The sequence below is a fragment of the Punica granatum genome, chromosome 2 (assembly GCF_007655135.1).
Source record: "Punica granatum isolate Tunisia-2019 chromosome 2, ASM765513v2, whole genome shotgun sequence".
Classification (NCBI taxonomy): domain Eukaryota; kingdom Viridiplantae; phylum Streptophyta; class Magnoliopsida; order Myrtales; family Lythraceae; genus Punica; species Punica granatum.
In genome coordinates, this window is record NC_045128.1 from 42,865,471 (window position 1) to 42,892,540 (window position 27,070).

The 27,070-nt window shown below is 40.8% G+C and overlaps 4 protein-coding genes across 6 annotated transcripts; 2 read left to right on the top strand and 2 right to left on the bottom strand.

Moving 5' to 3' along the window:
* The first annotated feature begins 811 nt into the window (after positions 1 to 811).
* LOC116195935 (vacuolar protein sorting-associated protein 26B) lies at positions 812 to 4,617 on the top strand. Its single transcript, XM_031525368.1, has 12 exons — positions 812 to 1,045; positions 1,486 to 1,536; positions 1,623 to 1,697; positions 2,146 to 2,220; positions 2,329 to 2,401; positions 2,622 to 2,666; positions 2,791 to 2,902; positions 3,115 to 3,181; positions 3,357 to 3,401; positions 3,783 to 3,838; positions 3,915 to 4,090; positions 4,175 to 4,617. The coding sequence occupies exons 2-12, from the start codon at positions 1,534 to 1,536 to the stop codon at positions 4,351 to 4,353; spliced, it is 906 nt and encodes a 301-aa protein (XP_031381228.1). The 5' UTR covers positions 812 to 1,045; positions 1,486 to 1,533; the 3' UTR covers positions 4,354 to 4,617.
* A 149-nt stretch (positions 4,618 to 4,766) lies between these two features.
* On the top strand, positions 4,767 to 9,744 carry LOC116195934 (UPF0160 protein C27H6.8-like). The gene is made up of 9 exons (XM_031525367.1): positions 4,767 to 5,147; positions 5,358 to 5,504; positions 5,621 to 5,719; positions 6,027 to 6,218; positions 6,361 to 6,480; positions 6,908 to 6,979; positions 7,161 to 7,489; positions 7,671 to 9,179; positions 9,466 to 9,744. The coding sequence occupies exons 1-7, from the start codon at positions 4,893 to 4,895 to the stop codon at positions 7,386 to 7,388; spliced, it is 1,113 nt and encodes a 370-aa protein (XP_031381227.1). The 5' UTR covers positions 4,767 to 4,892; the 3' UTR covers positions 7,389 to 7,489; positions 7,671 to 9,179; positions 9,466 to 9,744.
* Positions 7,459 to 9,366, bottom strand: LOC116195936 (rhodanese-like domain-containing protein 14, chloroplastic). Its single transcript, XM_031525369.1, has 6 exons — positions 8,896 to 9,366; positions 8,751 to 8,797; positions 8,345 to 8,437; positions 8,083 to 8,221; positions 7,890 to 7,992; positions 7,459 to 7,765 (listed from the first exon to the last, which is right to left on the bottom strand). Exons 1-6 carry the CDS (start codon positions 9,119 to 9,121, stop codon positions 7,651 to 7,653), a joined length of 723 nt encoding a protein of 240 aa, XP_031381229.1. The 5' UTR covers positions 9,122 to 9,366; the 3' UTR covers positions 7,459 to 7,650.
* Positions 9,745 to 9,881: 137 nt separating the features above from the next.
* On the bottom strand, positions 9,882 to 21,011 carry LOC116195932 (MAG2-interacting protein 2). Of its 3 annotated transcripts, none has more exons than XM_031525364.1 (13): positions 20,781 to 21,011; positions 20,540 to 20,681; positions 20,394 to 20,442; positions 19,988 to 20,161; positions 19,546 to 19,747; positions 19,269 to 19,474; positions 18,088 to 19,051; positions 16,390 to 17,336; positions 15,917 to 15,993; positions 14,945 to 15,304; positions 13,372 to 14,530; positions 12,810 to 13,075; positions 9,882 to 12,722 (listed from the first exon to the last, which is right to left on the bottom strand). In XM_031525364.1, exons 2-13 carry the CDS (start codon positions 20,627 to 20,629, stop codon positions 10,128 to 10,130), a joined length of 7,089 nt encoding a protein of 2,362 aa, XP_031381224.1. In that variant the 5' UTR covers positions 20,630 to 20,681; positions 20,781 to 21,011; the 3' UTR covers positions 9,882 to 10,127. The 3 variants fall into 3 exon arrangements, with proteins under 3 accessions (XP_031381224.1, XP_031381223.1, XP_031381225.1); XM_031525363.1 differs by having other exon boundaries at positions 20,394 to 20,451; XM_031525365.1 differs by lacking the exons at positions 19,988 to 20,161; positions 20,394 to 20,442; positions 20,540 to 20,681; positions 20,781 to 21,011 and adding an exon at positions 19,859 to 19,958.
* Positions 21,012 to 27,070: the final 6,059 nt, after the last annotated feature.

Sequence of the window (27,070 nt, forward strand, 5' to 3'; positions counted from 1 at the left end):
TCGCTCTCTTAGTCAATCGTAAAATTTGTTTCAAAATGGCTAATTATTAAATTTATCAACGTCCAGATTTTTTTTTTCGCTGAATAATGCATATTATATATTAAAGCACGGAAATGATAACATTATTTCTAAGGTTCGGATACCCCTGAAAAATACATAGCGAATCAAAATTTGATATTGAGCCGAATTTGCCCAAGTCAATCAACGTCCAGACTTACTCTTGAAGGATAAGTGATTCAAAAGAATTCGTGTATGTATGAATCGAAAAAAATGTAACTTTGCAGAAGCCCAAAATCCCATAAAGTAATCTCATACACGCTACATGCATCATTATCTCTATCATTGACTGTTATAAGAGATGATTTAAAGTAACTTTATAGAATACTCTACTTAAAAAAAAAAATCCCCGTCGGCGTAAGGAGGGAGTTCTCGAACACCATTCCGATAGCCCTTCTTGCAGATATCGAGCGGTGGCCGGAGTCCGAGGAGCAACCTCAAGATTATTTCCCGCATCAGTGGGTAATGGTTACGGGTGCGAGGGAGCAGGCTATTATTGGATTGTACATCTATGACCCAGTGGGCTTGGGCCAATCACTTCCATCCCCAATGGGCCTAAAAATGAGCCGATTTAGCTGCTTCGTTTGTTTGTTTGTTTGTTTGGTTTCCCCGTCAAACGCACAGAGAGCCCTGCCTTGCCGGAGGGGAAAAAACTATGAGGTGTCAATGTCAATGTGTCGTGTCATGGAGCGAAACGTCGTCACGAGGGCGCGTGCGATGCACGTGGCTCAGCGAGCTTGGGGGAGGGGTCGGGGGTTCAGGACTCCGGGTCCAGCCTTCCTCTTTCCCCCGCTAACTGTCGAACATCGCAGAGATCGATGATCCCTTCTTCTTCTTCTTCTTCTTCTTCTTCTTCTTGTCCCTCTCTGTAAAACCCCCAGATGTTAAGATCATGATTACAAGGTTTTCCTCCCTCTCCTTCTCTCTTCGTTCTCCATAATTTCGCGTTATTGGGCAGCTCGAGGCGAACATTGTGGAGCTAATTCAGGTACCCCCATTTCAAAGCTCTTCTTCTGCTGTTTATGCTGACGATGAGCTGCCGATTGCATCAGATTTCCCTAGGTTTGACCTGATAATGACTTTTCATAGTCTACCATTGTTATTTGAGCTCGATTTAGCCTAAGATTTCGAGAATGATGACCAATTTCGAGGATGGGGATGCTCCATGCTCGTGCGACTGGGATTTCTTTACATCCTTATTACTCTTCTTCCTTTTTTTTTTTTGGGGAATTATTTTATAGTCAGCTTCAAAAACATATCTTGCTTGATCGGTTGTTCAGGTAATTCATGGCCGATCAAATTCTAGTAACATATACTGGGTTAATAGCTTACTTCGTGGAGCTCGATCATTTCTCTGAACCTCTCTGCAGTCTGCCGATCCTTCTGAATTTTTGATAATTTATGCGTGTCCATCTTGTACTTCTTTAGGTGTTACTGTAATATAAGGGTGCTGTTTCGGTCGGGAACTCAGACACCATGGTAAGAACTCGCTGTTTCTTATACTTTACCTACATATACTTTCACTTGATATTTGGTAATTTCGAACTGATGATTCTCCTTTCCAGAATTATCTTCTTGGAGCATTCAAACCGGCGTGTAATATTTTCATCACATTTTCTGATGGAAAAACACGTAAGCAGGTAATACACTTATATATATCAGTATACAATTATCTTTATTTCTGAGTGGTAGGAGGAAGGATCTCTTAGCTTTTCTTCTTCTTCTTTTTTTTCCCTCCTTTTTTTCTTTTGACTGGGAGCTCTTAGTGTTGTAGATGTGAGTTTTTTTTTTTTTTTTACTTGTGAAACAGGCTATATAAGACATTAATGAATTCAGAAAGTAGGGACGTGCAAAATGTCTCGGCAGTTAGGTCTAGTGTGCAATTCTTTTAATCAGATTTAGATCACAGATTTGACTAGCTGTGCGTATAACTTCTGATAGGTTCTGCGACATCACTAGCTATGACCTTATTTGGCCTTCCCATCCATAAGTCACTATAATTTATCCATACATTTCACACTTTCATTGCCATCATCAGGTTTGAGGTAATCTCATGATTAACCTTTCTCCGCAAATTTTGCCTGATAGGTTCCTATGAAGAAGGAAAATGGTCAAACTGTGATGGTTCCACTATTCCAAAGTCAAGAAAATGTATCCGGAAAGGTATTTGCTTATTTGGTTTTACATTGAGCTTGTATGCCTTCATTATATTAGTCTTTGCATATTTTGTTGAGAGTGGCACATTTTCACGTACTAATGTATTATTTTCAGATCTCTGTAGAACCAATTCAAGGGAAGAAGATCGAACACAATGGTATCAAAGTTGAACTCCTCGGTCAGATAGGTAACTCTCTTCTCCAGATTGGTTTATCAACTTATATTATAGATGTGATGCTCTCATAGTTGTTGCCTTCTACGGTCAATATAATTGTTGTAGAAAGTTCATGTATGAAACAATACTATTCTCTCATAATGGCTATTTAGCAAGTTTCCTTATCTTAGAACACAGCTCAGATTAGCTAATTCTCAAATCGAATTGATCTGAAATATGTTTCTCCTTGCAGAGATATACTTTGACAGAGGCAACTTCTATGACTTTACTTCTCTTGGTAGGTGAAATTGCAGTTGTTCTCTTTCTTTTGTATACTGACTCAGGTCCAACTATCTGTCAAAAATGATATGATATTTTGGGAGACATCCTTTGGTTAATTTGGGCATACTCTTTGTCTGCAGTTCGTGAGTTAGATATCCCTGGAGATATATACGAAAGGAAAACATATCCATTTGAATTTTCCACCGTTGAAATGCCTTATGAGACATACAGTGGGGTGAATGTGAGGCTCAGGTTAGCAGCTTGTAGCATTTAGAGATTTTTGCAAACATTAGCTTCTGTGCTTTCTGTTATTGTACTAGCATTTGTTTCCTTTCCACTTCTCTGAAGATCACGTCGTGATGGGTTGATATTTATCTAATAAAATATCTTCCCCAACCACTCCCCACCCCCAGTTTGAAGCACTGCCCATCATATGATACGTGTACTTTCTGTGCTATTTTTAGGTATGTCCTAAAAGTGACAATTAATCGTGGTTATGCTGGAAGCATTGTGGAATACCAGGATTTTGTGGTAAAAATATACCTAATCATTACTCTTAGTTTCTAAAATATCAGTTCCGGTGCTTCAGATCTTGATTCAGTAACAGCTGAATCGATCTTCGATTTTGTCAATAAAATTTTGTCATTCTTGCAAACAATTCTGCTTCCTATCTTCTCTTGGCTGATTCTGTTTTTCCATGCATTAGGTTCGCAACTTCTCTCCTCCACCAGCGATAAACAACAGCATTAAGGTTGGTGCTGCCTAGTTTTTATATATGTCAACTAAGTATTGTAAGTAAATTGCTCCCGGCTGTTCAATCATTTGATAACCATTCTTTGATAAATGATCACTCTTTAACTAAGATTTCTAATAGCTGTGGCAAATTCAAGTGCGTTACTTTTGTATGGCAATATCTTATTAGATCAAGCTTTATTCTTATCTCAATTGTCTTGCTTTGAGCTGCTGCTTGTTGCCTAATGTCTATAAAGAGAAAACTTGATGGTTTGGTTGAGGTGGTTCTTTTGCCACTTATTGATTTGATATTATCTGGAGGCTTTGCTCTTTCCTACGACATGAGTGCTCGATCTCTACGGTTAAGGCATCAATTGTACATTCCTCGTGTTTTATGCAGATGGAAGTGGGAATTGAGGATTGCCTTCACATAGAATTCGAGTACAACAAAAGCAAGTATGTATCTCCCTGCTTTTGCGCCAATTGAAGGGGAAATTATGGGTACATTCTTTTAAAACCTCTGATAATGCAGGTATCATCTGAAAGATGTGATTATCGGCAAAATATATTTTCTTCTAGTGAGGATCAAGATAAAGAACATGGATCTTGAGATCAGGCGTCGAGAATCAACCGGTGCAGGAACCAATACCCATGTGGAAACGGAAACGCTTGCTAAATTTGAGTTGATGGATGGAGCCCCTGTTAGAGGTAACATGTCTATGCTTATGTACTAGTATATTTCCTGGCAATGAGTACAACTGGGAGTTTGATTCGTAATTTACTTCTTTACAGGTGAATCAATACCCATCAGGCTGTTCCTCAGCCCATATGAACTGACCCCGACTCATAGGAATGTGAACAACAAGTTCAGTGTAAAATATTACTTGAACCTTGTCCTGGTCGATGAAGAGGACCGGCGGTACTTTAAGCAGCAGGAGATCACACTGTATAGGCTACAAGACGATTCCTAAAGTGTGTTTTGTTTTGGAGATTAGGAGTGAAACACCAGATACAGGGAACTGCTGACCATACAGTTACTCGGCATTGTTTCGACTGTGCTGCAATTTTAGCTGGAAATTTCTGGTTGTCATATGTAACATTATTGTGTGGTGAAGCATGACCGGTTCTCTTTCTACGGTTTCTCCTCCCGAGCAGGGAATAGCTGCGACAGCAACATAATGTACTTGTGAGTAAGAATTCATCGACATTTATAAATGCATCTGTTGATTTTCGTATTCTCAGTTTCTACAAGAGATCGATGATCGGTCTGTTGTAGACTCGAACTTCTTGTCTTCGGGGTGGATTTTCACTTCCGGTACATTGGACGAGATGGAAATTCTGGTTTCCTTTCTAAAGGATCGTGCATCGAATGAACTGCCACGACAACCGACCCAATTCGATTACTCAGGGGCGACAGACCAGTTCCTATGCTACATGCTGGGGTGAAGGAAACGTTACATAATAATTTCGTCAGGAATGGGGGGAGAGAGAAAGAGAGCGAACAGAAAACATGGCGGCCTTCCGAAGTTCAACCTTTTGCGGTCGCATCATCCCCTTCGCCAAGACCATGACAAAGCGAAACTTCAGCTTTAGATTGTCATGTCCGCTTGTCCGTGCGGCATTCTCCATTTCTACTGCTTCTGCAGTTAAACGGGTCGGGACTCACAATGGCAGCTTCCACTGTGACGAGGTCCTCGCCTGCTTCATGCTCCGCCTCACTGACAAATTCCGGGATGCCCAAATTATCCGCACTCGAGACCCGCAGGTTCCTCCTACATCATCTTCTTACCATCGCCAAGCCTGTGCTTTTGAAGCTCAGTTCACGTGCATGGCGTAGTCAATCTATATATACACCACCCCATGATGGGACTTCATTTAAGCTGGAGCTTAATGGCATTTAGTGATACGATGATGATGATGATGTTGATGTACTTGGTCCAGAGAATTTACTGACATTCTTTGAGGTTTCGTGAAGGTGTTGGACACGCTCGACGCTGTGGTGGATGTGGGAGGAGTCTATGAGCCGAGGAGGGATCGATACGATCACCATCAGAGAGGATTTGGGGAGGTTTTAGGGCATGGCTTCACCACAAAACTCAGCAGCGCAGGCCTTGTCTATAAGGTGCTCGCCCATATGCCTCAGTGACAGTTTGGTTTTACAACTGATTCTCTACTTTTGTTCTTACTCGCTGGTGTGATCATCATATATATATATATATACATTTTTTTTTCTCCCAGCATTATGGGACAGAGCTGATCGCGAAGGATGTTGAGCTCCACGAAGGCCATCCCGATGTGCATCGGCTGTTTCTTGCTGTCTATAAAAACTTCATAGAGGTACATAATCTTTTACGTTTTAATGAACTATTTTCTGCTTACAAGCTCGACATTGGTGGGGCATGTATGTAATTGTGATCATAACAAGTTGGATAAATCAAATTAATTGGTGATGGGTAAATGGGAACACTAATCCCAAAAATATATCCTCCTTTTGTGCAGCTTCTCTTGTTTCCTTATGCAATTTCTTATTTCTTTAACAATTGTGTAGTCTCTGGTGATCGATGAAATTAACCAATTATCAAAAAACAAAAAAACAAAGAAACAATTGTGTAGTCTCAGCATAAGGGGTGTGTTACTGTAACAGGCTGTTGATGCCACTGATAATGGAATCAGCCAATATGAGACAGATCAACGACCAAGGTATATCAATAATACAAGTTTGTCTTCGAGAGTGGGAGGGTTAAATTTGGATTGCGTGGATCCAGACGTTTCATCCAAAAAGGAAGATGAAGCTTTTCAACGTGCAATGGAACTTGCTGGAAGTGAATTTCTAGAGGTACAGGTTTTGAAGGGATCCATCAATTTCGTCATAATTGTATCTTGCCCAACTGCTTTGCTGATGATAGTCATCATATATTTAGTAGGGAATTAAATATTGCCTTTATACTGGGAATGTCTAAATTGCAATTTTGTTTTAGAGTGTACTTTTTTATGCGAGATCATGGTTACCTGCTCGATCGATAGTCATGGAGTGTATATCAATGAGAAAGAATATTGATCCCAGTGGAGAAATCATGGTGCTTAATAGATCTTGCCCGGTAAGTCATCTAATTTATGTCGAGGTGGACCAAACTTGAATTTTTCCTCTATAAGCTAATTTACCTTTTAAAGTGGGTCAGCTTTTACTGGGACATCACTTTCTAAAGTGGATGCATGAAAAACTCAGTAGAGTTGAATCTAGCAAAAGGCACAGGCACAGCCTTGAATTTCCCTTTTTTTTTTTTCCCTTTCTTTTTCCTCCTTTTGGGGTAAATGGGCCCTTGAAAGCCAAATCCTTGATTTGGAGTGTTTCCTGGTCTGTGATCTTACCGTGGAAAAGAGAGAGGACTTTAAGTGGGTCAGATAGACTTTGAAATACAAATTACTAGTCTAGGGAATAATACTTTCAGAGATGGGGTGAATTTGATAATGACTTGTCGTCCTGATTAATCACTAAGCTTAGGATATTCATCACAAATTTCACAGTGGAAGCTTCACATTTTTGAGCTGGAGGAGGAAATGAAGATTGATCCTTCCATCAAGTATGTTATCTATCAGGTAAATTGCTTTCCCTAAATAATAAATGTTTCTCTAATTTATGAGTGATCGTAGCAGTCCGTGAATTGAATTTTGCATGTGTAACCCCAAGCCAACACATAATTCTTGGTTTATAATTTCATCATATGGTGCGTCTGATATTTCGACAGATTATAAAGAAACAAATGCTTCTTATCTGCAGGATGACAGGAGTGAAAAATGGAGACTACAAGCTGTAGCAGTCTCTTTCAGTAACTTTGAAAGTCGGAAACCTCTGCCAGTGTCTTGGAGGGGTTTGGAGGGTGATAAACTCTCTAAGGTAGCTGGAATTCCCGGTTGTGTTTTTGTCCACATGAGTGGTTTCATTGGTGGGAACAAAACTTGCGAGGGTGCGCTAGCTATGGCACGAGCTTCCTTATGCGCAGCATAAAATGCAAATGTCATGAATTGGAGGGAGACGAATTCCTCACAGCTCCCCAAGAAGAACAGACAACTTGTCATGTGGTCATAGACTGTTCGATTATCAGACAGGTGGGTTTTTCAATTACTTGAGGAGAACATACATCAACCAACTCTTCTACTCTTTTAAGATATGGAATGCTCATACAAGAGATCTCTTTGGTGCCACGAGAATCCTCTTCCAACTTCATCTATTTAGTCTATCTCTAAAAATGGCTGCCGAATTTGATACTTCATTCTTCTGAAACTGCAGGTAATCCCTCTTTGAACCATGTGTTCAAGCCCCCTTCTAGATGGAAGACATTTGTGTAGCCATTGAGGACGAGAAAATATGCTGCTATAAGAGATCTGCAGGAAGTAGCAATATTACAATTTATATATCAATGTAAAACAGTGAACAGGATTTGTAATGTCAGGTAGGCATTTGTGCGGCAATTTATTCATCATCAGATTTAGATTTCAATGAGATTACCTTGACTGTTGTCCTTCAGGAAGATTCTGGGATGGTTTCATTGTGCCACCAGCTGAGCAAGCTACAATTATCTTTGCATCTTTACTTATTTTTGATTCCACACCTGAGGAACATAGTGCAGTTCTGATCATCATTTCATATTTAAATAATATTTAGTCATAGAAATAGGCAGGACCAGATAATTTTGCCATACTTTGGAGAAATTCAGGATTCTCTTCTGTGCCTGAAAAGATGCCAAAGAAGGCAAAAGCAGCACGGCGGGCGATGTCCCATGCCGTCCATTCTTTGATAAGCCTATATATTTGTACATTAATTGCACCCGGTGGGTGAGCCTGCAAAACCCAGAAATGGGATTATCCGCTGAACGTTGGATTCCTACTTTGTTGGTGAGCAACAAGCAAGATGAAGTTGTATGTAGTGTTATAATTATTTGAGTGTTGGGCCGTATGACTAACCTCCTTGAATTCTGCTTCGGGCCTTACATCGAGAATCACAAAGTTGTTCTCCTGCTGAAGGCGCAAAGCTTCCTTCACATCCACACTTCTTACCTGGGAAAACGGGTACTTCCAGTTTCATTTTTCTGGTCTTTTACTAAATAATATACTCACTTACTTGCAATCTCTCCGTCTCAACAAAGAAAGTATTTGCTCTTAGAATCATAATGTTATACCCTCCTTGATCATTGGATGTACATGTCAGCAGCATTTTAAGTAACTCTCTGAACACTTGCAATATGCATCTTTTACGGTATCCTTTCACGGTATATGGATGCAGTAGACACATATATATAGGTAAATATATAATACAAGTGTGCATGAGGTACTGAATTTTGAGGATGGGACGGACAGAGGAGATAGATACCTTCTTCTGAAGTAGCAATTCCCTCTTGACCTTCCATTCCTCTTCAGCTGTTGCCAGAAAAGCAGACGGTCAAAGGTCAAGCTAATTGTATTTAGCTATATGATGGATCCATTGAATCCACGAACTTGCAGGGAGATTAGAGTACCTGGAGATTTTGCAGGTTTTGTTGCTGCATTCTGTATCTTCAGCCCAATGGGCACACGTTGTGAATACAGTCTCTGCCCTGGTCTCTGTCTCAAAGTCGAACCTCCGATTGGGCTTGTAAGTGCCACACAACAGGAAGATCCATAGTCATGAGCAGTCGTCGATGACAAGCATAAAGAAGAAGACGGCGGAGACCGGTGTGGGCAGATTGAAGCTAGACCAGCCATTGATCAATGTTCTAAAGCTTCAATAGAAGCAAACACCAGCAAGCAACAAATATCGAAGGTATTATTACTGTTTTTCGGTTTTTTTTTTTCTTGATCTGGTGTCTGTTATCGAACCGGGAAGACGTCTTAGTTGTCTGTCTGGTTCTTTGAAGTTGGGGGATTGCGGGAGATTGATCGAGAGGGAGAAGGGTCCCGGGGAGGAATCAGGACTGTGGATATTTGTCTGGGAGAAATCTGATTTTGTGGTGGATATTTACGGTGGGCTTGCTGATGTGGAGATTTCCATTTTTGTAGAACCTCATCCAGTTCCATTGTTCTCTTCTATGTTACTCTCTCTGTGTCAGGAAGTGGACAACAGAAGAACCACGCGGCCACACACACCGTGACAAAACTGAATGGAAAAAAAACCGGCCCTTTGGCCCGGTACGTGCTTCATCTTACTCTTCCTAGCTCGTCCTTGCAGAAGCAGTCCTAGTGATTGCCAATATTCCGAGTAACACGCCCCATTCAAAACTCGTGTTCGGTTTTTATACCTGATTTCAGCAAGAACTTCTTGTCTACAGACACCGCTCTTTGTAATAAGCACTCCTTTTTCTAGCAATGACTAGTGTTTATTTGTGACCCACGCCAATATTGGAGCGTGACATTTTTCATGGATCGTTTATGTTTTATGATGTCTCACTGCACTGCTTAACAATCGTTGAATCGTCCCAAGGTGGGGGGGGGGGGGGAGAGAGAGAGAGAGAGAGAGAGAAAAAAGAGCGATCCAACTGAGACAAGCTCTCATGTATACCTCTGTTAAAAGAATGTTTCCTTCCCCCTCCCCTTCTCTGGGGTTATCATCCTCTTCCACAAAACTTGGAAATTCATCGGAAATGCGAAAACCGTACAGCAACATATTATACAAAGAAAAAAGGGAAAGAGAAACAAAACGTTTCTTTCGTTTTCCTAACTGCAGACAGGCACAAACATTCCATTCGCACATGCTTAAAACCCCAGATGTTTCTTATCGAGCGTTGGAAGACAGCAAAGGCAATGCCTCACGGATCAGATCTCCCAGCTTACCTTGTACGCTCGAAATGGTACTCTCTAACGTATGACTCGAACGTATCCTCTCAAGTGCAACCTCTTCATCTTGTTCCAGTGAGTAGAGCTGACCCTCCAGAAATCTCCGAAGACTTGCTTCTGCGATGTTGATGACACTGAGAGAAGGATTCGTGTGCATGTACTTCGTAATCAGAAGCCCAGCTAGAACCAGCTGATCTGCCTTCACGAGCTCGCATATGAAAGCAGGGAGGAGAATTCTTCCAAAGAGAAGAAACTCGGCGTGTGGCTCATCAATATGTGAGGTGGATAGCTGGTTTTCTTGGGATTGACGAGCGAAGTGTCCCACCAAGTAGCAGAGGTACAAGAAAGTAGCATCGAACTGGGACTTGGAAATGATAGCTGAAGAAATGCCACATGATAACACAAGCACTAGGAATTCGAGATCCTTGCCTATACTCTCTGCTATCCCTTCTTGCTTCAGCTTTTCTTCAAGTGCCTCCAAGCAATGTAATTGCAACTCCGCATAAGGAAGCAACAAAACCATCTTGAATCCCCTGAAACAGTCCATCTCCATTACTGTCCTGCTCAAGCTCCGCGCACCATCTTCATCAACTAATGTTCCATTTGTCTTTGCCAAATATTGGTCCAAGAGTTGTATGGCTTTCCCAAAGCAGGGTAGACATATATATTTTCTCAGTAGCTCAGTCCAACATTCGTGCAAAGGATGAAGGGAAGGAGATTCCCCTTTCGTCTCTTTATCATCTAGCGGTTCTACTTCCTGAAAGCTTTCCCACCCCTCATCCCAATCGTCATTGCCCCAGTCATCCCCTCCTTCAGCAGAAACTTCCAAAGAAGATTTCTTCTCTCTGTTCAGTACGAAAAGCCCTTCCCACTCACCCAAAACAGCCACCAACGCATCCAAGTGGGACTCTGTATTGGCCTCTTTGCAAAGTTTCACAAAGCAGCTTACCGCTGTTGAGACGTCCGAAAGATCCTCGGAAGTTACTTCCAAGCTGGGGGAGATGGGGGTCACAATGCGAGTCGTTCGAAGGGCGACCAATGTACTCGTAAGCCTGTTGGAAGAATCGGGATAATCTGAATCCTTGGCAGTCATGCCTCTTTCACCCAAATAATGAGACTCATCCCACCCTTCCCATGGTTGGACCTTAAATTGGAGCGCAACAGAGGAGCCCGTAATATGTCTACCTGAGGTCAGCTGCATGAGCTCGAGAACATAAACACGAAGCTGCCCTGGTAACTGGGAACCATTTGAGAAATCAGCCATTTTGCCCCAAACTGCTTCCCTGACCTTTCTGAGGTTCTTTGAATCCCCTTCCATTCTGCTCAAAGATGACAATAGCTGACACAGATTCTCCAGTGCGTGGAATTCACTGGACAGTTCCTGAAGAATGGATTCCAAAATATGGAGAAACAGATTAGGAAGATCCTGTGTTTCCCCATCAGCCAGACTATTGGAACTCTGAGGTATTGCTTCAGCGAAAACTTCCGAAATAACACCAAATCCACAACCAGAAAATATCAGTGCTCTGCAAAATATTGGTAATTCAACAGCTAAATCACCTACAAAGCCCACATTCATGTAATCCACAATCGTGCCCCAAGCTTGATTTGGTGACACACTATCCTCCATTACCAGTCTCATTAAGCTCTTTAAGAAACTCGTTTGACATTGAGGATTGAATTCGAAAATATCTTCGGAACCCTCATGGGATGACATCTGCTGCATTTCTTCGGTCAATCTCAGGTAGAAATTTAGAAGGACAATAAGGCAATCCTGCCAAGCTGAGTCATCAGTTACGATCTTGTCAGAACCAGAGCTCGGTAAGCTCACTGTGACGAATCGTTTCATCAACTCAGAAATATCTGAAGGTGCCAGCAGTTTGATGTAAGTTATGCAACGATCATATGTCTCCTCAAGTAGGCCGACTAAACTCTGGAATGTTTCAGGCCTTACAGCATCAAAGTTAGCCCTAAATTTTACTTCCAATGAAGACAGCAAACTAAGAATGTACTGCTTGTAAACATGCCTTCCCGATATAAGACCATTAGGCAATGGATCAGCTGCTCTATAAATACTGACTAGTTCATTCACCATTCTTGCCAAGGCTTCTAAGCAATACTCATCGAGGTTTCTGAAGACTTCACCGCAGAAACCATCCAAATTCAGCCCATCTAATCCCGCGATATTTTTGAAATTAAGATTCTCAACAAAAGATATTTTCATGCATTCTCGCTCAATAAGCTTGTAGTAACTTGTCAACCCAAAGGTAGACAAAGCTGGGTCACACACTGAAAAGGACGGAGCATTCGTCTCCTCCAAGGACGAGTAGCAGTCAGCAAGAAGGCCGTATAAAAACGCAAGGCGACGTTTATTGCAACCATCAATTGCAGGATACACTGTGAAGGAAATAACTTTGATGGTTTCCAGACCAAAACTGACTATTTCTCCCTTCACATCTGCAATCTCAGCTGCAATTTCCTCATTGGTCCAAAACTCAGAGGCAAGCACTGAAATTAGGAACTGTAACAGCACCTGCAAGAAAACAAGATTCATGTAACAAGATGATTAAGATTTATACGTTCTATCAAAAACACCTGAATGACTATAATGATCGCATACCTCAGCCCGATTTAGACCATAAGTGTTTGCCACTTTCAACAAGTCCTTTAAAATCCGCTTCTTCTCCATCTTCAACGAATCAATTAGGGAGAAAACAGCGCCATGAAAATAGTCAAAGTCACCAGACAAAAAGCGTGAAGCCTCAACCCCTGGAATTAATTGCTCCAATATTCTCGTATGATCAGCAACATGCTTCTGCCCTTCTAGTTTCAGTTTCCACTCTCTCCAAAATGTTGATTGCACCTTCCCAAATTGCTCCATTGCATCTGAATTAGTAAGATCAGTGCAGCATGAACAAACAAGAATAAGGTTCCCAGGTGTAACTAAATAATAATGTACCTAGAATTCTACAGGGCATCACAAAACTAAGGTGAATCGCAGATGGTAGAGAACCAGACAAAGATTTCAGGGAAATATATCCGGTTGCTGAATCAGCAATCTTACACAATAAGTAAGATATTTTCTTTTTCCATCTTATTTTCTCTTTGTTAAACGTATATGATCAATTGACATGCAAAGAAGAAGAGTGGAGACCCTAACAAAGTAGTAGGGCGGGAATTACCAGAGTTGAGTGGCATGTGCTTCTCTTTGAAAAGCTTAAGTATCAGCTCCCTCCTACGAGTGGAATCCCTGCACTCAACCCCAGAGTTGTGCAATAACCCATATTTCATTCCAACATTCATGATGCTCGATATTTCTTGGTAATCCTCCCTCACTCTCAGCTGTTCTTCGATCACTTGCACTCCACTGAAGGCATCTACAAGATTCAACAAAAACGAGCACCCCAAAATATCCTCCTCTTCAGTTGCAGGAGACTCTAAAACTGATTTGGCCAAAGACGCAACCAGATCATCTCTAGGAGCAAAACCATTTTTCACCAACCAAGATAAAATAGTCACCATGGATTGCCCTTTTATGCTTAAGCAACCCCCAGAAATAGCCCCTAAATTTGAAATTTTACCATGATTTGGTGTCCGACTTAATTCCAGCAACCATGGCAGTTTGCAAGCAGCAAAAGATGTAATTTTCTCATTTTCTCTGAGAAGAGATTTCCAGTTGTCAGGAGGCAACTCTCTGGCAACAGAGGAAAGGGTGTTTTTCAGTGTACTCAGATAAATTTCTGAGTCAGCCACTTCTGAGAGATAATGCACATCGGAATTTGAAATATTAGGACCAGTCCCAGTCAACACGGTCATAGACACACATTGTCCTTGCATGTCCAAATCTTTCCAAGCATGAAGCAACTCAGCGATGGATTCCTCGTCACAATGGCTCAGAGCGAAACCTAGAAGGAGCTTTCGAGAACTTATGCCCATATTATCAATGGCAGGGCCTCGGGCTATTGCAGCACACAAGTCCCATATGAGACCATGCCCCTTTTTTACCAAAACAAGGCACAGATCGAACGCTAACTGAAGATCACCTGCTACTGCAGCTTCTCTAGCAATAGCTTCCTCAACAGCTGAGATATCATCCTGAGAGTTCAATCCGAGAAGCCTAGAGACCTCAATTAATTCATCTACATAAAGATAGGCTCCAGGTTGACTTGTGATTGCCATTTTAATGATTTCCATTGGATCTTTTATTTGCCTGAACTGCACAGGTAGAAGAGTTACTCCAAGTCTAGGAAGTTTCACTGTGAGCGCATCAATTATATCGGCCTCAGCTTTTATGCTACTGCTGCCTGGAAACAAGTTGAGGCACTCCTTAGCTTTCCATATCTGGAAAGAAGATTCACAGAAAATGTCATCAATTAATACTTTGAAAAAAGTCCAGCAGAATAAAGTCAACTATTAAGTGCTCTTCCTGAACTCAAAACACAAGAAAATGGAAACGTTACATGCAATGTAGTCAGGATCAAGCTTTGTTTGTTCAAGGGTGATTTTGGGTATATGCCCAACTCAATTTTTTTCAAAATTATACGTTTCCTATGGCTTTCTTACAGGCAATTCCAGATTAAAACACGAAATATTCATTAACAAAAGTAATTCGCACTATTAGAACTTAAAAACAACTATATCTTTGACCATATATAGAGATAGCATTTCCTCTATTCCAAAAGACAAGAATGGCCTCATCAAACGAGGAAAAATCAGAACAAACACATGGACCATTAATGTCGACTGCTAGTTCACCTCAGAGGAAGCAAGACTGGAAGCCGAGAAGAAATACTCTCTGGCAGCTTGAATAACAAGATTTTCTGCCTTCTCCGGAGCCAAAGCAGCTGAACCTATACCCTTTAAGTAATTCCTTGCAAGAGAAAATTTGCCCGCTTTGAGCAATCCTCTGCAGAATTCCATCAGCATATACTCCATATCAAGAAAAGTAAAAGCCTTTTCCCGCAAGGATTGCATATCACGCCACAAGCTTGCCCAGTCGTTATCTGATTGCCCAGGCTGGCGACGGATAAATTTTGACAGAATGAGGCGAAAAATCTGCTTTACTGCCTTTTCATCTGCGCGAGCCTCCACTAAATAGTTTATAGGCTTAGGCACCTGAGCCAAAAATGAGCAGAACAAAATCATTATCCAACTTTAAATTGAATGTCAATGTTACCATCAGTGACATAATCAAATGCCTTGCAGTGCTAATTCTAAATCAAACACCGACAAAAGAGAAAAGGTCATAGATCAGATTTTCCAAATATTGATGGGAATATCTACACAAGTTCTTAAGTGTTAACCGACAATAAATTTGCTCCATCACAGAATTTCTGATATTGGAATCACTAGAAGATGCATCAATGTATTAGATCCAGTGGAAATTACTAGTGAACGTCCTTTCCTTAAACTGTCCATAAAACAAAATGCACAGCAAAATACCCCAAAAAGTATGCTACCTAAGAAGGCATTTCAGATAATGTTTAATAAGCTTCTATATTCCCTCCCAACAAATCCAGTTTCATCATTAGAATGGGGGAAGAATGATGGCTCCTAAATTAGCAGCCCTCCATAAGTTCAGATAACCAAGCAGTGGTTCTCCTTCAAATTAAAAAAATCTCACTAAAGCACTACACCTATATAACAAAAAACTGGAATTGCTATAAGCAAAAATTACATGAGCTTCAAAATCAAGAGAAAATATTGTTGTATTCAAGATAGTGAAACCTGATAAAGAGCCAAGATCCTTCCTGCTTCAATGTGGCCTTCTGCAACTTTTAGTCTTTTTCCAAGACCATTTATACCTGATTCAGTATTTATAAAGTCAGTTGTTTGTGTTTATGCTCAACAATCCTAACACATAACTAAAAATCATATTTTAAAATTCAACCATAATAACAAATCATATTTAAAGTGACCGTCAAAACCAGACAAAAAATCGCATGGGCAACTTGTTCTTAACTCCCTCAGATTTTCATCATTTTCTTGTGCTAGCCCTTTGTAATTTCCCTTTTTCAGATCATAACGTGCAAGGCTTTTGCCATTGTCTACTTGAAATTATTAGTGACACCTCTTTCTTTTTAACAAGGATTTTTTTTTTAGCCAATATTTTAACAAGGATTTATTGTCAACATCATAGCATCTAGTCGACAAAACCAGGACCAATGACTCAATTAGAGTACATCGAGAGCATGCCTCACCTTGAGTTTGTGGAAGCTTAGATAATATATTTGCCATTGAACTCCATCTGTCTATACTAGTGCACAGATATACACATTGCAGGGCACAGTCCACAACTTCAGCCTCATCTCTAAAAAAGTAGTGCGCTTCAAAATCTTTGCATGCTTCATCAAAGACCATCAAGCATATCTCTAACTTATTTTCTGATGCAATCTCCTTCAGCCATCTGACCAAAAATGACTCGCCATCCATATATTCGGAATATGAGGCTGACTGACTTGATCTTTTCCGCATAAACGGGACTGCCACATTATATAGTCTCTGAACTGCAGTTTCTTCATCAACTCCCTTAAGCATCATTCTGAATTTCTCATAGTTGGGTAATTGCACCCATGCAACAAGGCTCACACTAAAGTTTAATTGTGCATCAGAATCATCTGCATATATAAGCTGGTTGAAATACGTTATATCCTCATGTAAATTCTGCAGCTTACTAACACCTTTACGCAGACCAATCTCAACCAAACAGAGGCAGTTATCAAGCTGCCCACTAAAACTATCAATATCTAAAGCTCTCTTCTTGTACCATTTTGAGAGTTCATCAGTTGATGGCCAATAATATCCAAATGATTGCTTGACAATTGGTTCAGTTCTAAGCTTAACTGCAATTTCACTATCACTGGGCAATCTGTTGAGAAAGTTCACCATTTTCTTGCACTCAACCCAATCCTCTTCTCTCACAGCAGTGCTGGAAGGAGGAGTACTCCCAGGAAGAAGCTGCACATATGTCTGCACCGGCACTGTTTCAGGAATGGCAGCTAAAACTTCCAACATTGAGGGAGCAACTGAATAAGGATGACGCTTGAAAAGGAGGTTAAGGGCACCGATTTTCCCAGTTTCAGCAAGTCCTGCCGCAGCTCTGTTGATTGGCATGTCGCGGAATTTGCTGTATTCCTGCACAGAAAACCTGCAGAAGACTACGTCATTTGAGGATGAAGTGGGTAGAAACAATTCTGAAACCTAAACCTCAGAGATCAGTGCTGTGAAAAGGAAATTGACATCAACTACAAATGGAAGGATTTCCCACAATCATGAAACTGAACACCTTAATGATTGTATAGTTTCAATTATTGTTGCAGTTGCTTACTAAAAATACTACCTCCTCCTTGCTTAGCAACAAAAGAAAAGTCTCGCATATCAAGGCCATGACAAGAAAATTAAAATCAGCATCAACATGGAAGGCCTCTCAATAATGCAAGAAAGTAAATAAATAAAACTATGACTCTTTTGTAGAGAAGAGAAGACGACCACCACAAATCCCAACTAAATAAGAGGCAGACGACAAGAAGAAGAATTGTACATTGTTTTTTCTTCATTCTGACAGCTGATTCCAAAACCAGTTAAAGCACGGATCATTTTTAACAATTAAAAGACAACAAAAATTGAAGATGATTCTAAAGTGCTGACATTCTTGAAACTCCTCCTTTTGTGCCTTAAGTTAGTGAACCTCAAAATCAGCTAGCTAAGTATAAGAAATATACAATCCTTAATTTAGTAAAATTATTTTTGACAATCTATTATGGAATAAAACGCACATTATAATATAAAGGTGCTACAAAAGTCAAAGCACGCAAGACAGTTAGAAGCAAAGAAAGAAAGGATCGGACAGGTTATTATCTAAATATGGATGACAAGCATGACTAAGAAGAAGACTATACCTGCCCATGTTTATGCCCACATATGTCTCCAACCGATCCCTGTACTGCAAAAGCTTAAGCCTAGAAATGCAAAAATCCCAGAAGGCATCACTTTCACCATCTGAATCGGAAAAGGCATTTTCACTTGTAAGGAGAAGACCGTATTCGAGCAAAGCCTTTGCAGCATCTTCTGTTGATCCAACTTTCTCAATGCATTCCGAAAGTATGAAAGCCCGATCCTTGATGATTGACAAGATGTTACTTATTTCCTTTGATCCTTGGTCAGAATGCAACCACTGTGACTTAAGAACCTCATCTCTGTCCAGCCCATGAGCATCTGCAAACTCTAGGGCAACCTGATACTTCTTAGTAGAAATTAATATGTCGTACATTTCCTGAAGAGACCTCTCTGAAAATGTCATCAAGCTCCAGTGGAGCCTTGAAACATCAAAGTGATCAAATGAATACTCAGTGTTCTGCAGTATAAATGGCAAATCATTTTTTCCCCCAGTAGTGGATGAATAAATCCTTTCCCCAGATTTAGTATCTACGAGAAAAACTTGTCCTTCAAGCTCTGCGAATCTTTCGAGAACAGGTAGGTGATATGCATGATTGTTGTCCTTCACTTTTAATCCACTTGAGGCATGAATCATTGCAAGGTTACCATTCCGCTTTGCAAGAGTGAGAATTTGGTCTGACCACCAAGTAAAGTCCACTATGCCACTTAAAAGTTCTCTTGACTCCAGTTCTCCAAAAGAGACAGTTGAAATAGCCAAGCTATTATACTCTGGCCTAAAGATGCGCAAGTCTCCATTCATATCTAATGTGGCAACAAAAGTTCCCCTTGGAGAAATTGACACCTTCGGATATGACAATTCACCTTGATAACTTTCTGGTTTTGAATAGGAACCGTCAAATTGAAAGTCAAATACACGATCCCCATCTGTATTGCTTGCTCTATTCCAGAGAGCAAGGCCGTAGCATCCTGAAGCACAGGCAAGAAGATCGGAAAATAACTCAAAAGAAATCTAACTGCAGAAGTCATCAAGACATTCTTATGCTTATAATGCAGAACCAATGGGCATGCAATATCAAATGCATTTGGTCTCATGCTTGCAAGACTAGCTAAAAAGCCTCATCCTACACCATCAGCACCCACGACATATAAAAGGAAGAAAGTAGCAGTGTAACATTAAGCATACCAGAATTTCCCTTCCATGTAGCTGCGTCTCTTGTAGGACTACCAACAACAGCAAGCACAGAAAGTTTAGGATGGTAGTCAAGACAGACGATACTCTGGAAATGCCTCTTTAAAGTTGACGTGCACACAGAAGAAATTGAGGCACACATATCACCAATCTCGATGTGCTGAAGAGAACCATCAGCGGTGGCAACAGTGATGCCGGGCCTGGAAATGTCTCTGTTAAACCCAAAGAGACAAAGGATTTCAGAAGAGCCAAAGAGAGGACCCACACTTACAAGGGAAACCTCTGCGAGTCTGAACCATCTGGCACGATAAGCCCCACTACCGGTAGAGGAACTCTAAGACTGCTCCTTGAAATTCTTGAAATCTCCTCCCCATTTGCTTTGATAAAATAGAGCGTGTCATTGTCATCGACAACTCCAAGCACATTGTGGTTCTCTGACCATGCTCCCGCAGTAAATGTACGAAAGCTACGATCTGAAACATAAGTTACAGATAATAAAACAATACTAAGTTAAAGAACCCTGTAATATACAAGTGACTCTATCACAAATTCCCTTGATAGTGAAACAGCTCCAGGAAACATACTCTGAGAGAGAGATGTTGCTAGAGAACATATTTTGGGCATGTTTTTGAAGAATCAATGGAAATAAAAAGTTCCAGGCTTGCCACTTCCTATCCCCGTACTCTGGACATGAAATCAGGTATACATCTTACTCGTAAAGATTCCGCAAGGCTCCAAGTAGTCATCGCTCCTCTGTAGAATAGTTATCTGGTGACCAGCAGCCACAGCTACATGTTCGCCGCTCGATGAGACAAACAGAGATAACATCTTTTTTAATTTTCTCGGTTGCTTGTATTGACTCCATTTCTCTCTGAGTTGGCTCACACCTTCAAGGACAATATAATACCCTCTCATTAAACAATTTTGCAGTGAAGCACAGCAACATTGGGATAAATATGCATAAGAACCAGGTGGAACTGAACAGCCACGTAATTATAAAACACATTTAATGAAACCCATTCCACTTCCACTATCTACAATAACCAAACCTCCGCTCCTTGATGGATCTAGGCCGATTCGCTCAATCTTAAACCAACGAAATGAATCGAGTCGAATTACCTTTAGCTGAAATTAAGGAGAGGAAACTGGCTCTGGAGCTCTCACTGGCCTGAATGTTCTACAAAAAGATCGAATTAGTTTCATATCAATCAAGGAAAAGCAATCAAGTGGAAGAAAAAGGTGAGACACGGCGGGCAGTGGAGGACCTGCTGAGGAGGGTAACTGGAGGTGAACGGCCGGGAAGCGTGGTGCCGTGTCTCATAGAACAGTTCTAGTCCTCGGGCGGTCTCATCCATGTCCGAGGTCTGAGGCTCCGGGCATTAGATGTCAGAATTCGAGCCCAATGATCTGAAATGAAAATGAAGAATTTGACCTGAAAAATCACGATTTCCGTAGCTAACACCCAAAATTCGAGCACATACATAGAGACCACCTAGAATGAGTTACCTTACGGGTCTGGTCGAAATGGGCAGCGAGCGGCGGAAGTGTGATGGAATCAGTGGCAGCGGCACAAAGCCTGCGAAATGAGGGTGGGCGGGGGATGGTGGTGGGGCACCAAACCAGCAGTAGCTACAAGCGAGGGAAAGCTGAGGACAGGACTTCCAGGGCTGAGCTGTGCCTTTCTCCTCCCCGCTTGGATCAGTGAGCACGGAAGAGAGCGAAGGTGATCCGAGTTGACTCACTGAGTCCGCATAATGATGGAGGTCCAAGGAGCAGCAAAAGTTGGGGATCAGACCGGACCGTGGTCGAACCGGTAGAAACCGGGGCGGTTCAATGATCCAGCTAAAAGTTTTATGAGTTGGGTTGGATTGAACGGCCAGGTCCGCACGGATGTACGGGAATGAGTTCAGTTCAGGGGCCCGGCTCGGTGCTTTCAGTTGAGGCTTGATGTATATAGCTAGGTTCTTGAATTGGGCCCGAACGACACCTCAAAAACAGGGCCCGAAGCTATTCCACAAAACAGTTCTGGAAACATCTACCTATATATATATATATATATATATATATATATATATCCTATACTATTATTTAAATACATGTCTCAAAATCAACATTGATTGGTTCAAGTGATTTGACGTTTATTCCTCTTTTGCAAGGTTTTTAGTTCAAGAATTGTGAATGGAAAAATCCATACTTGAAGAGTTCAATCCCTTAGTGGTAATTCGATTCAAATTAGATTGATTGAGACTTATTGAACTTTCCGATATTATGATACCCACAAAATATTATAATTGCTTTACTTTTCTCCATAGTTTGATTTTATTGTAAAACTCCACTCTTATTTATGCTCCTATTTTTATGAAACAAAAAATAAATAAATAGATAAAATTCCTAAAAATTCGACCACTATCTTTCAATTAAAAGAAACTCCACCTTTATCTAATTAGTTACAACAACTAAGAGCCTGTTTGGATTATGAGCAATGCTCAACTCTGCTCGATCCAATTTGCTACCCGACAAAGTGGGTCTGTGTTTTCAAAGCTGTGGGTCCCAGTAGCACAACAGTAGGTCAACTTGCTCGAGAAACCATGCTTTTGGGCAGAAAACCGTTCGAAGGCATGCCAAACAAAGAAACGTGAAGCTCCTTCCTCCTTCCAAGCATCGGTAGGGTTCGAAACTTCAACCAAATTGGTTGTAAGAATCTCAAAGCGCGGGTGGAAACTCCCGATTAGTGAGTGGGTTCCGTCAATTCCCTCGATTACTCACCTCGATTCCGTCAATTCCATCGATTACTCACTTCCATTCCGTCAATTTTGTCAATTTCACAGACCGTGCGTCGGTGACGAGCAGCGGGCAAAGGAGCTGCGCTTCACAGTGAAAAGGGGATATTGTCAAGAATTATTTGCGGAGAACTGTGCTCTGGCACGCAATGTCAAATCTCCCGAATAATGCAAAATTGTAGGGGCCCCCTCCAAGTGCTCTGTTCTCGGCTCAATTTGCCCCTTTAAGAAGCGGTGGACATGGATTTGGGATAAGCATCCACATTAGAGGTATGTTCCGTCAGCCTCTGTCTCCATTAGTGCTTCTCGTTTGAAGATTTCCCTTTGTTTTTCTTCATTGGCTGCTCAGTTGATGTTGTGAGATGAATATGGACTTCCATGACTTGAAAGCTCATTGAAAGCTTAGTTTCCTTTTGTTTTTGTTACGAGTGTGATTGCTTTTGTTCTCTGGTGTTATACAACTTGCTAAAATTGTTTGAGCTGTTTAAGGATTATTTTGTTGCGAAAAACAACAACGTTTTTCCTTGTCTGAGAACCTACTGCTGCTCTTTTTTTTTTTCCAAAAGTAGTCTTATGGATTTAACCGAGACGAGAGTCGCTATTTGTTTGTTTATGCATTGTCTTTCTGCTGCGAAGTTTTGTTTGTCTGTCATTCATTTTGTTCTGCCTATTATTTGTGGAAGTTCTGCTCCACCAACTGCATGCATCATGGCTCCAAAAGGGGAAAATATCATCGACTAGAGTGATGAAATGGAGGTAGCTTTCCTAAACGTAATGCTTGAGAAGCTGAGAAGAACACACACTACAACATGGAAGAGCAGTACTTGGAAGGAGATCACAGCTGAAATGATCAATCTATTTCTCGATAAGTAATTGTGTTTGCAGAAGGTAAATGACAAGCATCAAAGAATGAAGACAAATTTCAGCCGATTTTCTGAAATAATCAGGCATACAGGCGTCGGTGGGATGCAGACACAAACACCATCACAGTCGACCCAGATGTTTGGGATATGTTTATAAAGGTACATGCTCGTTATTTTTTTGTTCGGCTTCTATTGTTGTTTTGAATGAATTGTCACTGATCTCCTTCGAGCAATGTCGTACTTCTTCGTACAGAAGAACATGGCGTACAAGACTTTATGGAGCAAGGGCAGCAAGCACTACGATTTGGACTGTTTAGTTCTTCAGTGGCTACCAGTTCTCTTCGCATATCCTCAACTGATCCACCTCCAACTTTAGAAGAATAAAGCTGGTTAAATGAGGAATTCTTATATAGGGGGAAGGGAAAGCAGAAACAACATGTCGATCTCGAAGAAGGCTCCGACGAGAGTGACGACCCCGTCTATATTGCAGAGCCATTCTAACCAAGTCTCGACGTTAAGTGCCAAAAAGAGCTTAAAGCAAGAGCTCACAAATGCAGGAGTGCGTGGACATATTCAGGGAAAGTTTCACGAAGAAGCCACAGGACAACCCACCATCGGCAAAGAGAAGCAAGTCGGTATCGAGCCCTGAGAAACCTGAGAATAATAGCATCGAGGAAGCCCTCGAGGAGTCGGCTAAATTGGAATCGAGAATCCCTCACCCCTTGTTTGTGAAAGCGGGCATAGCACTCCTTGATCTGGGAGTGCGGAGGCTTTTCATGTGGTTCAAGGAGGAGTCACGAATGGAATGGATATTGCAACTTCCTCATCCTTGAAGAATCCGTGATCACATCTTACATTTTTTTTTCCCGAAAAACAACGTTGTTTTATTGTTTGTTCTGACTGAACTCGTACTGCTCATGTTTGTTCTATGTGTTTGCTTATGCTGATGATTTTTTATTTTATGCGTGTTGCATGTTATTGTGTTATGATTATAATTTAGGTGTTTCACTGTTAACGACAAATTCATGAACTTATTTCCATAGTTATAGGTGATCATTTGGCAAACAGTATGTCTCGTAATGGCACGTCTTCTGGCAATGACAATAACTCTAGAGACGACGAGAATGAATGTAGGCAACGTATGTTCTACTCCTTGATGATGCAATTTGATCAGATGGAAGATCCCGTTCCATGAAACATGCCATGTAGAAATTCAGCACTTTAAGGACGACATTACATTGTTGAAGTATTAGGGAGTGACGTTCAGTGCTTTGAAAGTTTCAGAATGCAACCATACGTGTTTAGAAATCTATGCGACACACTACGGTTACGCTGTAGCATCACAGATACTAGTAAAGGTATTATCGTAGAAAAGCAAGTCGGCGTGTTCTTGTTGGTTATTACACATAGTATGCGATTTTCAATGATGGTAGAAAGGTTTCAGCATTCGAAGGAAACGATTTCACGAGTTATCAAAAAAATTGCACGCGGCATACAAGAATTATCTGCCGATTTTATAACACCGCCGAATGTTATTGTCCAGCCAGAAATTGAAAATGATGAAAGGTAACACTTCTATAGGGTATGTTATTTGCTAATTTCATACTGTATAGAACTATTTTCGGTATACTATGTGAGGTAGATATAATTATGCGTTTTTTCATGCAGCACTGTATTGGAGCTATCGATGGAACCTATGCCGATGCATGCGTGCCACAAGCGAACATAATACCTTATCGCGATCGTAATGCCGATATATCACAAAATGTATTGGTTGTTTGTTCACACGACATGATGTTTACATATGTGATGACGGGTTGGGAGGGTTCCGCACACGATTCAAGAATATTTACCGAAATTGCGTCAGTGGAACGCTTTCCAGTACCGCGTGGTCGTGAGTATTTGCTTATACATTTGCAATTTTCTATGAAATTGCAAGCCTAAATTAGTTAAATTTAATTTTCCTTTTGTTCTTTGCAGGACAATATTATGTTGTTGATGCAGGATTTTCAAATATACCGGGATATTTGGCTCCATACAAGGGAGAACGGTATCACCGGAGCGATTTTCCTCTGCGTAATCCGCCAACAACGAAAAAAGAACTATTCAACTAGCGCCATGCGTCAGTACGTAATGTTATCGAATGTTGCTTCGGTATTTTGAAAAAGAGATTCGCCATACTGAGTTTAATAACGAACTTTATACCATATACACAATGACAACTTGTCCTTACTTGTTTTGTTTTGCATAATTTTATACGCTGTAATAATTACCATAATAGATTATTTCTGGAGTACGGCGATGCGTGAGCTAATTACAATGAATTTCACAATTCGCCACTACAAGAAGGAAATATAGTATATGTAGTTATGAATAGCACCGAAATGAACGATGTACGCAACCGTATCTCTACTCGATTATGGCTTGCAGAGAGAGGAGGGCGATGACATGCACTTAGGTGTTGTATTAGGCATTGTCTTAATTATTATTATCACGTGATAATGATAGTGTAAGCATTATATTAAATGAAATGAATATAACGGGGATCTTTGTTTGTTTGACCAATAATGGGGCCCACTCTCAAGTATTATATTAAATGAAATGAATATAATGGGGGTCTTTGTTTGTTTGACCAATAACGGGGCCCACCCTCAAGCTTATTTAAATACATTTTTGTCTTTTTTTGTAATTGAGTTGAGTTAAGTTTAACATTGTTTAAAATCCAAACATACCCTAAATATTCATCCAAATAAATCATAACTCTCATAAATCTAACAAATTTTCCTTGAAAATCAAAGTCAAGTATTGGATAAGAATACAACAATTGCGTAGTGGGTATACCCAATTATTAAGATTACATACCACCATCCTTAGTATGGACGAAATTTATAAATTAAAGTCATGTTTATCCCATCCATAGTGCAATAAATTTCGATTCCATCCACTTGAATAATACAAAGTATAAGCATATGCATGGGTTAATTGCACCGATTATTCAAATAGTTTCAAAACTATTACACATTGATCCCAAAAAGTCTTTTATGCTATTTGTTGGTACAGTAAGTTTCAAAACCATTCATATGTAGTGTATTGTGTCATCTTGAGTATTGTTAACATGACAAATATTGTGTGTCACTTTTGCCATATGGAACCAATCACAGTGCACCACGTCATTACTGAAGATATAAAATTTGAAATTTTTTAAATAAAAATACATAAAATAATAAAAATATGGAACAATAATAATAAAATATAGAAAATATCAATTGAAAAATATTTTCTCTCTCAAGTCTCTCTTTATCTTATCTCTATCATTCCATATCTCTCTTCTCTCTCCTTGTCTCCCTCTACTGGCGACTCCTTCCAAATCTTCACAATGCAAGGATCAGAGCAAACAAGAACACGAACAAACACCGAAATGACGATACAATTCAATTTCCCTCCAGCCATTGAAGATAAGCCCAAATTCAAGACCTGAGCGAGGAGGGTTGTTTTCCTTTCGAGGAGGGCTCGGGGCAGCGAATAAGGCCAAGCCGATGCTGGTCCTCGTCTTCTCCTTCGCTACGGAGAATGAGATGGTGGCCCAGAACCTATTGTTACTTCTCCCTTCACTTTTACACCGCAAGAAGTCCTTCAGGAAGACCCATCGCTTCAAGCTCTTCTCAGCATAGCTCGACCTCAACGAAGAAGCCGAGACGGAGGGAGTCTCATTGGAGTGATTCTCCGAAGCCTCCCATAACAATGCCTCTTTGATCTTCGAGGCGACTTGGTCTTGATCGATTCGGTGGAGCGGGTTCTTGTCGTCATTGTCTTTCCACTTAAAAAGGCATGCTCCGAAACGGGGACATGGATCTCGTCTTCCGCCACATGGACTCGTCCCTCATCCTCGGATCCCTCTCCCTGTTGTCGTCCTTGTCCACGGGATTAGACTTCTTTGGGTCGTCCTCATCCTCCGCATCCAAATCCGATAAGGGGACCAGCACCTATGGCCGCTCCAGGTTCACGTCTCTTGTCTCTATACTATGGATTTTTCAACTCCCACATATTACTGTGGATCTTGCTTGAGGGTGGGGAGATAGAGGAAAGAGTGGATAGAGAGACTTGAGAGAGAAAATATTTTTCAATTGATATTTTCTGTATTTTATTATTTTTA

Coding starts and splice junctions, on each gene's coding strand:
- LOC116195935 (XM_031525368.1), top strand. Junction 1,698..2,145: donor ATGGAAAAACACGTAAGCAG/GTAATACACTTA, acceptor TTTGCCTGATAG/GTTCCTATGAAGAAGGAAAA. Junction 4,091..4,174: donor GGATGGAGCCCCTGTTAGAG/GTAACATGTCTA, acceptor ACTTCTTTACAG/GTGAATCAATACCCATCAGG.
- LOC116195934 (XM_031525367.1), top strand. CDS start 4,893: ATGGCGGCCTTCCGAAGTTCAACCTTTTGCGGTCGCATCATCCCCTTC. Junction 5,720..6,026: donor TCTATAAAAACTTCATAGAG/GTACATAATCTT, acceptor TTACTGTAACAG/GCTGTTGATGCCACTGATAA. Junction 6,980..7,160: donor TCAAGTATGTTATCTATCAG/GTAAATTGCTTT, acceptor TCTTATCTGCAG/GATGACAGGAGTGAAAAATG.
- LOC116195936 (XM_031525369.1), bottom strand. CDS start 9,121: ATGGCTGGTCTAGCTTCAATCTGCCCACACCGGTCTCCGCCGTCTTCT. Junction 7,993..8,082: donor GAATCCTGAATTTCTCCAAA/GTATGGCAAAAT, acceptor TATGTTCCTCAG/GTGTGGAATCAAAAATAAGT. Junction 7,766..7,889: donor CCTGAAGGACAACAGTCAAG/GTAATCTCATTG, acceptor TACTTCCTGCAG/ATCTCTTATAGCAGCATATT.
- LOC116195932 (XM_031525363.1), bottom strand. CDS start 20,629: ATGGATGAGACCGCCCGAGGACTAGAACTGTTCTATGAGACACGGCAC. Junction 19,475..19,545: donor GACTCGCAGAGGTTTCCCTT/GTAAGTGTGGGT, acceptor AGACATTTCCAG/GCCCGGCATCACTGTTGCCA. Junction 14,531..14,944: donor CCAGTCTTGCTTCCTCTGAG/GTGAACTAGCAG, acceptor TCTTCTTTCCAG/ATATGGAAAGCTAAGGAGTG.